Raw genomic sequence first — 10595 nt, 5'->3', positions numbered from 1 at the left:
ATCATCATAATTATTTAAATAAAGTATTTGTATGAAATCCTTTCGTCTTTTCATATTATTTTTGTAATACAAAATTCTGATGTAGTAAAGTGAATCGCTTGTTCTAAACCAAGCACCTTCTAAAATACGGTCACTTCTCAATCATCTTGGGCAGACGGAACGTTTACTAACGGAGTAGATTTTCTAGTCGGTATCTCGATGTCGGTGGAATCACTTCCGGGTGCAGCAAGCACACGTGAAAACATGTTGTAGAAACACAGGCATAAAGTGCCTGACTGTAAACGCGGCCCATCAGTTACAATATAATCAAACAGTTGGTGAATATTGTCGAAACGTCGAAATTAATCTAGAGCTTCGAAAGGTAAAACAGCAGCTTCGCAATGCAAAGATGAACGTACTTACAGTTTGATTGTATTGGTTTAAGAGTGTGTAGATGTTCCCTTTATGATAGGGAAATGATAACTTATTTAAGATAACAGCTTAACTCATGCTAACACGTATTTATAATGTAATTATATTCACATCGCTTTGTTCGTTTCTGTGTTCATGGTATTGGAGAACCACTAGAGTTGCTTATTGTTGCCTACATGAAGTTTTGCTAGACAGAATGTTGCTTGTCTAGCTGCTAACTCTGTGGGGCCAGGTCGTGGTAAAATCACTGACACTGTAGCCATGCACGTTATTTGTTATTTTATCTATGCCATTTTGTCCTCCGACTGATTTGCCCGTGGATTTACTGGACTGTAAAGGGTTGCCATTATTTCAACTAGCAATGAGCCATGATTCGCACACGTTCTCACAGATTTGAACACACACTGGGACACATTGTATTATGTGAGTTACAGAGCAGTGTGTTTTGTTGTTAGAGCTCTGATCTGAGAAGATGGAGGGAAAAGAGAGGAAGGAGCAGAAGAAACATCAGCACAAACACAGTGGCCCAAAGGCGCAGAAGAAGAATAAGAAGAAGCAGAGTGGACAGGAGCCTGAACAAGATGCCCGCAAGAGGAATCCCAAGGCCTTCGCCGTCCAGTCGGCTGTGCGCATGGCCAGGACTTTCCACAGGTTTGCTTTCACTCTCTGTCTCCCTTTTATCTAGTCTACATTTTATCTCTCTTTGCATCGCCAGATCTATGTCTCTCTTAATCACTCTCTGTCTCCATTACAGTCACTCACTGTGCTCCAACAGTCTTTGACCAGTTACTTATCTAACTAGTGTATTGTCATACCCATGTGTTATCACAGTATACACAATACGTAACTTTATTCACTAACTTAGGTTGAAGATAAGGACAAATACTAAGTAGGCCTTTAAGGCCTCTACACACCAATAGATTATTGAGCATACTATTCGGGATATAAATTGCAAGGTCATTTATGAATTTCATCATTCCATTTTAGGACTCAGGACATAAAAACCAGGAAGCATCACATTCCCCTGGTGGACCGAGCCCCTTTGGAGCCTCCACCCATTGTTGTGGTTGTAGTAGGACCTCCAAAGGTTGGCAAGAGTACCCTCATTCGCTGCCTTGTCAAAAACTACACACGGCAGAAGCTTGGGGACATCTGTGGGCCTGTCACAATTGTATCAGGTGGGTGTATGGATAAAAGCTTCTGCTGAATGACTAAATGTAAATGTAAACGTGTGTTAGCATGCTCCTGTTTATTTGTTTCATTGGTCATGTTATCAAACTGGATTTTCAGAAATTCTATTATGTTTGAATATGTCTTTCCTTTCTTTGGTAACAGGAAAGAAGAGGCGTCTGACCTTTATTGAATGTCCCAATGACATCAACTCAATGATAGACGTGGCCAAAGTGGCTGACCTGGTACGTCTTTTTCTCCTTGCTGATTCCGTAATTCATAACTTTTCTCCCCTCATAGACTTTTACCTTTTCACTTAGCTATGAAGTTTTAAAAAATTCTCCCATTTATGAATGTGTATATTTATGCTGAATCCAAAGCCTCATTGGATTTGAAATTGAGCCCATGCCCAGACTACTCTCAGGTTTCAAGGTTTCAGCCTGTCCTTTTCCTCCAGGTGTTGATGCTCATTGATGCCAGCTTTGGCTTTGAGATGGAGACCTTTGAGTTCCTCAACATCTGCCAGGTGCACGGCTTCCCCCGCATCATGGGCGTGCTGACTCATCTGGACTCCTTCAAGAACAGCAAGGCCCTGAACAAGACCAAGAAACGCCTCAAACACAGGTTCTGGACTGAGGTCTACCAGGTGAGACGCTTGATGAGAACTGCTTTATGAGGTCATTGTGAAGCCCTTGATTGGATAAGTCTGGAGTAGAGAGACTTACAGCATAATTGCTTTAAGTCTTCAGGAACGATCAGAATAAGAGTGTTATTAACAGCACTGTTTTTCTCTGTTGTCAGGGTGCCAAGCTGTTCTACCTATCAGGCATGGTCTATGGAGAGTACCAGCTTCGGGAAGTAAAGAACCTGGGGCGCTTTATCTCTGTCATGAAGTTCCGACAACTGGTGTGGCAGACCTCTCACCCTTACGTCTTGGCTGACCGGTGAGGCGGACAGTTGGTTATCATATTTACTTATCATAGCCAGAGACGGTTAAATGCCTTGTGTAATTGTGCATTGTGAAATTGTGAATTGTGTACTGACGCATAGTATACAGATTAGATATAGTGACAAGTTGTTACTATGTTATATGCTAACACTGAAATATGTGAATAGTGTATTCAATTTAGTTTTTGCTCAACATTCTTTGATTTTACTCCCATCTCCCTCTCTCTCTTTTCTCTCTCTCTCTCTCTCTATTTCTGTCATTCTCTCTTTAACCTCAGTATGGAGGATCTGACCAATCCTGAGGATGTCAGGCAAGACCCTAAATGTGACCGGACTGTATGTCTCTATGGCTATTTGCGTGGCACATTCCTGAAGAACAAGGGGCAAGTCCACATCCCTGGTGAGTACCTGACTGAAATGCCTCCAAACTTTGCTGAAAAGAATTCAGTTGCGATTTTGTAATTTTAGAAAACGTGTCTTTTATGCTGAGATACATATGCGGGCTTTGGCTTCATAGAAATTCTGAAAGCACTACATTAATTAATTTGGCAGACTCTTTTGTCCAAAGTGACTTACAATTGAAAAGAACAACAATAAAAAAACAAAAAAAAATGATGCAATTTTTGATCATTACCATGTACTAATTACTACATAAATTGCTCTTTGTAAATTAACTGTATGTAGGCCCTGCAGCAGAAATGGTTACTTTTTAGCACGTGTGGTACTCATTATGTGACTTGACTCTGTTTTCCTAGGTGTGGGTGACTTTGGTGTGGGAGACGTGAGCTTCCTGCCGGACCCCTGCCCATTGCCAGCAACCCAGAAGAAGAGGGCCCTGAACGAGAAGGAGAGGATGATCTATGCCCCAATGGCTGGTGTGGGCGGCGTGGTCTACGACAAGGATGCCGTGTACATCGATATGCCAGGTGGCCATGCCAAGCAGCTACAGGTCAGGGGACACATCGCATCCCGGCTGTCTAGGATCGCTGAAGGCAGTCTGTTGCAATCATTTAGAGCTAATATTTGAAAACGGAAGTTCCTCAAAGCCAGAATTGAAATAATGAATTGAAATAATGTGATGTTCATAACAATGAGACTTGGTCTGGGACGTCCTTGGTGTGAGGACGCTAGATTCCTGCTTCTCTTTTCAATATTTCATTGGAAATGTGCTTTGCATAAATAAACTGATTCACTGGGAGTGCTTGTCTTAAAAGCAGTATCTTGTCTGCCCATCTCAGGAGGAGATGCGGCCCACCACAGAGCTTGTGCAGTCCCTCATCGGCACGCACGCCACCCTGGATGCCAAGATGGCCGCCAGCAAAGTGTCCCTGTTCACAGACAGAGAGGCGCTGACGCAGGAGGAGGTGGAAGTGAGCGGGTGAGCTGGACTTAAGAGCACCCAAGTCTCCTGTGAATCTGGAATTAAATAGAAGAGTGTTTTGACAGCAAGAGTGCACGATGATGTATGTGTTTTTCAAGCCTTAGCCATGGGCATACAAAAGAGTATGTGTCAACAGGGGACTTCTGGGCAGGTTTGAGCTTAGAACAGGAGGCTTCTGGGAAACTTGCCATTCAAGTTTTGTCAAGTTTTACCACTTTTTTTCATTGACCATTTATCTTACTCCCTCATTACAGTGCATGAAATGCCCTGTATTGTTATTCCTAGGCATTTTCTTCTTATTCTTCTTACCTTTTTCTGCGATTAATTCAGCTCGAACCGCTTAACTTACAAACTTCGTTCAAACTTTGTCGCGTAGGTCTTGTAAAGGACACTTATGCTATGTATTTTTCACTTTTCTAAACTTTATACTTTTTAAGATATTGAAGAAAAACGAATATAAATTTCTCCCATTGACTTACATTGGGCCATTATGACATCATAATAGGGTCTTAAAACTGGCTTGCACCTGTGCTTCACTGACACCTGCGCCAAATCCAAGGAACCTCTTCTCTCTGTCCCTCTCAATTTAACTGTAACTAGGAACATTAAGACACCTTCCATTCTCTACTTTGTTTTCTCTCCATCTCTCCATCTTTCTCTCTATCACTCTCAGTCTACTTTCTCTCAGACTCAATCTCTCTTCATCACTCCATTTTTATCTCCTTTTTTCAATATTTTCATTTTTACTTTCTTTTACCACTCTTCTCTCCTTTCTTCACTCTTCTTTCCTTTCTTCTTTCCTTCTTCCATTCTTCTTTCCTTTCTTATTTCCTTCTTTCACTCTTCTTTCTGCTCTTCTTCCTTTTTTAACTTTTGCATTTCATGCACTGGTATTTCCTTCAGGAAATGCATTTTCTAGTTTACTTTTGTTGTTTGAGTTTGTGTCTCTGCGTGTTTCTTTCTTATTTCAAAAAGGGACTGATTTGTCTTGGTGTTTAAACATTCTTTAAACAGGGCCAAGCAGGGGCCCACTGAGAGCCAGGTATGGGACCCGGAGGCAAAGAGACAGAGGAGGAAGGCGATCTTCGCTGGACAAGACGAGGAAAAGGACGATGAAGATGAGGGTGAAGATAGTGATGATGATGATGGTGAAGAGGAGGAGGATGAAGATGAGGAGGAGGAAGAAGAAGATGAAGACAGTGAGGAGGAGGAGGAGGAGGAGGAGGAGGAAGGAGATAAAAACGAGAGTGGGCCACCTCTGGTGAAGAAATCCGAAGACGTGGAGAAGGAGGAGGTGAAGGAGGCAGATGTTCCCTCGGTGAAGAGGCAGAAGGTGGAAGAGGTGAAGAGGAAAGCGGAAAAGGAGGTGGTCGCAGAGGTACCAGCATTCGCAGACAGTGATGACGAGCTGGAGAAGAGCGAGGCAGAGGAAGAGAGCGGAGAAGAGGAGTCTGAAGACGAGGAGGAGCAGGTGAAAGGAAAGGTGCCAGCAGATTCTGGACATTGCTCTGAAGAGGAGGGTGCAGAGGAAGAGGAAGAAGATGACGACGATGAAGAGGAGGAGGAAGGAGAAAGTGGTGATGAAGAGGAGGACGAAGACTCTGAAATGGAGGAAGAAACCTCCAATGCTGAAGTACCTCAAAAGAAGGCCAAAGGGCCAAAGGTCACCACGCAGCAGCATGAGGAAGAGGAGGAGGAGGAGGAGGAGGAGCTGAGCTACGACACCGAAGGTGAGAAACCCTCTGAACTCACTTCTCATTACAGCCCCTCTCTCACTCTTTTCCTCCATTTATCTGTGTTCACCAACTCTGCCATCTGTTGGGGGGCACGGCCCCGTCGTGTGATTGTTGTTGTGTTTGTTTACCTCATGCATTCCGTCTCGCCTCAGGAGCCCTGCGCTGGAAGCAAGGCCTGGCCCAGAAAGCCGCTGAGGCGTTTCTACGGAGACAGCAGGCTACCCCAAACCTGCGCAAGCTGGTTTATGGCACAGGTGAATATGTTGCACTGACGGTTCACGGCGTTGATGTCACTGGAAGTTTAGCAGTTGATTTTGAGGCTACCAGAGCACAATACTCCAGTGATATATTTTAAAATGTTGTTTAATCGGTCTAGTTTTTTTAAGCTTTGTATCTAAAATCCACTTTAAATTATAGATTGTCTTTTATTGTAATAGTTCAAGTTCAAGTTTATTTATATAGCACATTTCATATGTTATACATAGACACAATGTGCTTTAATGTGTAATACACATACAATATCTAGTCCCTTTCATTTCAGATAGCTTGTTGCACATGCTTGAATTCCAGTTGGCTTTGAATAGTTTTAATGGTGTAATACGTTTACAGAAAAGGTTTCCACAGTCTCCTAAAGAGCACAAGCCCAGTTCGTTTTGATGTATGTACAGTGCTGTGCTGTGGTGGACTGTGCCGTGCCCTGTTGAACCTTTCTGCTGATAACATGATGTTCTTCAGTGGCGGAGGAGGACGGTGAGCTGGAGGAAGAGGAGGTAGGAGGTCTGTTCAAGGTCAGCCGGCCAGAGAAGGGCAAGAGGCTGCGAGCAGATGCCATGGATTGCTCCCGGTTTGAGCTGGACGCCAGCCACGACTGGGACCAAGAGGAGGTGAGTCTTTGGGCTTGGACCAAAACCTTTGACCCTCTATTGAATGTTATCAAACTAGTGTTGTATCTCAGACGGAAAAAGGGCAGAAAAAAGACGTTTTGCTATTGTAGTTGTAAAAAACCAAACACCGTGCTCAATTAATCCAGCCTGGCTCCGCCAGCCAGTCTTGAACTGCTGTTCGCAAGATGAATCAATGGGTCATTCTGAGGGCCCCACCAATCAAGCTAAGTGCAGTAACACTGAAATGAAGTCTTTGTTTAATTAATACAAGCAGCAGTAGCAACGCTAGCAAACATTGAAGAATTGACCTATCGCTAAGCCCCGCCCCCCATTGTGACTGTTGCTAACTCGGACACGTTATCAGAGCTGACTAGAGTTTACAATGGCAGCTATCAGTGACAAAACTATATCCCAAGAGGCTCTAGACAACTTTTGGAGACAAAAGGACCTGATTTCGCCTAGAAGCCTTCAAAAGGGACTTAATTATGCAATGGAGGGATATGTATACAATTTAAAACTCGATATGGTGGATAACAAGCTTACATTTGAGGCGAGAATTTACAGAGCTCAATGCAAGAGGGAGAATCCTCAACTCACGGTCATCGCGATTGCAGATAAATACATCCAATACCAGCAATGTTCATGCACCGCATGGGAAAGATACAATGAATTCACATTCAGTTAATTTAACTAATCAGGAAGGCATATGAATGTAGACCTACGTTTAGTAACTAGCATTAACCTACCTGCCCCTGACACGACAGTGTCCTAACCATATGGTCCTAACTGTCTAGCTTGTTATTGTAACCTTGTTAATTACCGGCATGCGTGTGTTTCGTTCACGTTGTCATGTTAATCCATTATTAAACCTATGTATACTTGTGCATATCATTTGTTTAATAGAATGGCCGATGTTTAACAAACTGTCCCATTCCTGACAAAGCTACGCTAGCGCAGCTAGTGAATCGTTAACGTTAGCTAGTTTGAACCAGAGATAACTTACCTAAGCCTAGCATAACATCAGTGGTGAAAGTAAGCAGGTACTGTGAATAATGAGTATGCCTTTTATCATGTAGGCTTAGTTGATTGCTTTAGCAAAGGAAAATTCCAACCTAACAAGAGTATGGCAGAAAGTTAATGAACGTAGCGTTCACTGTGTGGTCTGCCACAGCTTAATACACCGGAGATATTTGGACCGGTCTTGTTTTCGTTTAGGAAATGAGATACAATATACCCCATTGCCTATCCTCTCATGATACCTCGTATCAGTGTTGTATCTACCCCATGCACATCGTTTGGCCATTTTTGTTGAACCTACATTACCACAAAGCTCATAAAACAACCGAAAAATCACGGCCTCTAATGTTATCCTATGGAGCTGTAAACTCACAATGTCCGAGTGCAGCTGTTAGTAAACTGCCATTGGCCCGTCTGCGTTCGAAAGGCGGGGCTTAGCGACAGGTCAATTGAAGCTGGAGCAAGAAGAATGTCATATTATTCATCAATGGCAAAGACATCGTTTCTAACAGGGTTTGGGAAAAGCCTTATATGTCAGCTCGCATCGTTGGTGGCAAAGTAGCATAGCGTAGTATATCAAACCCATAGTGGCAATGCCGGTTGGTTAAAGGCTGGTCAAATGGTCTTAAAATTAAACTGAAGTCTACACCCATTAGGGTGCCATGACTGACAACAGTCCCTCATGGAGTAAGGCCACACTCTCTTCGCAAAGTTACACATCGCTACAGGTAACCGTTAATTGTCAGAGATTGTAAAACTGGAACCATGACTGGTACTCAGGGGGCAAATCAAGATTAAGGCTTTCCCTGTCTGTGTCTAAATATTTGATGGATAATCTAGTTGTTTTTGTCTCATGTACATAATTTCCAAGTGTCATGGCTATACTTAACTAAAACAAAGTCACCAGTAATTGCATATATGTTGTTAAGCGGTTATGCTTTCAGAGTGTTACTTTGAAAGTTCCGGATGCTTATTCTGGAATCATATAAGGCCCATCCATAACGATGTACAATAGCAATGTGCCTAATGAAATTAAATAATGTCAGTATGGAAAGGCCTGTGCAATCGTTAACAGACAGTGTTGACATTAGAAGGGTAGTTTCAAAGGACATCTATTGTTTCCACCAAAATGAAGTGCTATACATGAAATACTGTAGCTGTGGAAGTTATTTGTCAGTACTTGTGAGTCTGATCCTTGTTCAGTGATTCTTAGGACATATTTGATTATCCTCACAGTCATTACTGAATGCCATTTTGGCTCTGTATTGTTCTTTGAAATTGAATTGAGAGGAAGCACCCGAGACAGCACTGGCTCTGTCAGTCAGGCGTGGTACTGAGAAGTCCAAGTGCTTTTAGATAATTTATGTGTGTGTGTTGTCTGCGTGTCTGTGTGTCTGTGTGTGTGTGTGTGTGTGTGTGTGTGTGTGTTGTTTGTCTGTCTGTCTGTCTGTCTGTCTGTCTGTCTGTCTGTCTGTCTGTCTGTCTGTCTGCCAGTCTGCCAGTCTTTAACATTTTTTTTTTTATTATTATTTTCTTCTTATTTTGGTAATCTGGATATTGACAAGAGTACAATCAAACATGACACATTTAGAATATCTTCAATACTTTGAAAAACACGTTCCTTACACATTTCTAAGCCAAATATATAATTTTGAACCGGAAAATATCTGTCAATTCTTTGCTGACCAAAGGTTTACCTTATTAAAAATAAAAATTAAATGAAAAAAAATACAAATAAAAAATACAAATAAAAACACACACACGAACATGGGTAGCTTTCACATTACATATTGCAAAGATTAGAATAGAAAAAGAGTTCAAATAAGTAACAATACATCAAAATCTGACCGTATAGGTTTAACATACTCAGTCCATCTAGGCCAGATCCAAAGGAATTTTTCTTTCTGAATTCTAAGTGAGAAAGACAGCTTTTCCATTATATAAATATCATGGATTATATCTATCCATTCATCCACTGTAGGTGGTTCTGGTTTTAACCATTTTCTTGTGATAGCTTTTTTACTTGCCACCAGAAGTATCAGTATCAGTTTCCTAGCATCACTGTTCCACATCTCAAATGGAATATTCACCAGGTAAAGGGTGTCAAACTTAAAGGGGATTTCAACCTCAAAAATAGCTTCCTAATTTTTATGAATCTCCCGCCAGTATGGAACTAAAACTGTCTGCCAGTCTTACTGTTGATTATAATTCTGCCCTCTCCATCTCTCAGATGTTGGCCTCCATAAAGGACTGTTTTGTGACTGGCAAATGGGAAGGGGACAAAGACGCCGCCACCCTTCTGAAGGAAGATGGTAAGCTTCTCCCTCTTCTCTCTCTCTCTCTCTCTCCCTCTCTCTCTCATTTCATGCCTGGTCGCTCCCTCCTTCATGTTTTGTTGCTGGTGTCATCTCGTATTCTGGTCCCTACTCTCAGTAGACTTGGGTTTTTGCTCATTGGCACTGCCTTGCTGTTATTTCAGACGAGCTCTACGGGGACTTTGAAGATCTGGAGACCGGGGAGGTGCACCAGGGCGAGTCTGGGGCAGCAGGGGCAGAGGTACCGCTTTTATTTTTGACTGGAGAGAGAGGTTGGAGAAATGTGATCAGAGAACTGCACAACCTAGACCGCTGAAGTCGCGTGTGTGTGTGCCTGTTGCACTCTCCTCTACTTAGACACACACACACACACACACACACACACACACACACACACACACACACACACACACACACACACACACACACACACTGTCTGTTGCACTCTCCTCTCCTTAGAGACACACAGACTCACACACAGACTCACACACAGACTCACACACACACAGTCTTTCAAAGACACACAGAGAATTTTGTAGAGAATTTTCAAGCACTGTACACTGTTGAAAAGGCCTTGGATTTGTAGATGTCTGTTTTGGTATTCCTGTGTAATTATCTCCCCACTATGTGCATGCACCAGGGAGGCAGCGATGAAGACGATGATGGCAACAGAGATGAGGACGAGGAGGAGAAGCCTCAGGTGAAGTTTGACGACCAGGAGATACAGAAGAAC

At 42.7% G+C, this 10595-nt stretch overlaps 1 protein-coding gene across 1 annotated transcript in view; it reads left to right on the top strand.

Moving 5' to 3' along the window:
- The first annotated feature begins 225 nt into the window (after positions 1–225).
- Positions 226–10595, top strand: part of bms1 (BMS1 ribosome biogenesis factor) — a 16992-nt gene continuing 6622 nt past the window's right edge. Inside the window, 15 exon segments of the mRNA XM_080835505.1 lie at positions 226–361; positions 867–1062; positions 1399–1589; positions 1747–1826; positions 2039–2227; positions 2383–2525; positions 2808–2929; positions 3285–3478; positions 3768–3907; positions 4925–5640; positions 5799–5900; positions 6382–6530; positions 9778–9859; positions 10027–10103; positions 10503–10595. The exon segment at positions 10503–10595 is cut by the window's right edge and continues 117 nt beyond it. Coding sequence (XP_080691631.1) covers positions 884–1062; positions 1399–1589; positions 1747–1826; positions 2039–2227; positions 2383–2525; positions 2808–2929; positions 3285–3478; positions 3768–3907; positions 4925–5640; positions 5799–5900; positions 6382–6530; positions 9778–9859; positions 10027–10103; positions 10503–10595 — 2457 coding nt within the window. The 5' untranslated portion in view covers positions 226–361; positions 867–883.

Source organism: Sprattus sprattus (genome assembly GCF_963457725.1).
Source record: "Sprattus sprattus genome assembly, chromosome: 3".
NCBI lineage: Eukaryota > Metazoa > Chordata > Actinopteri > Clupeiformes > Clupeidae > Sprattus > Sprattus sprattus.
Note: the sequence above shows the minus strand (reverse complement) of the source record. Positions and strands in the feature narration are given on the sequence as shown.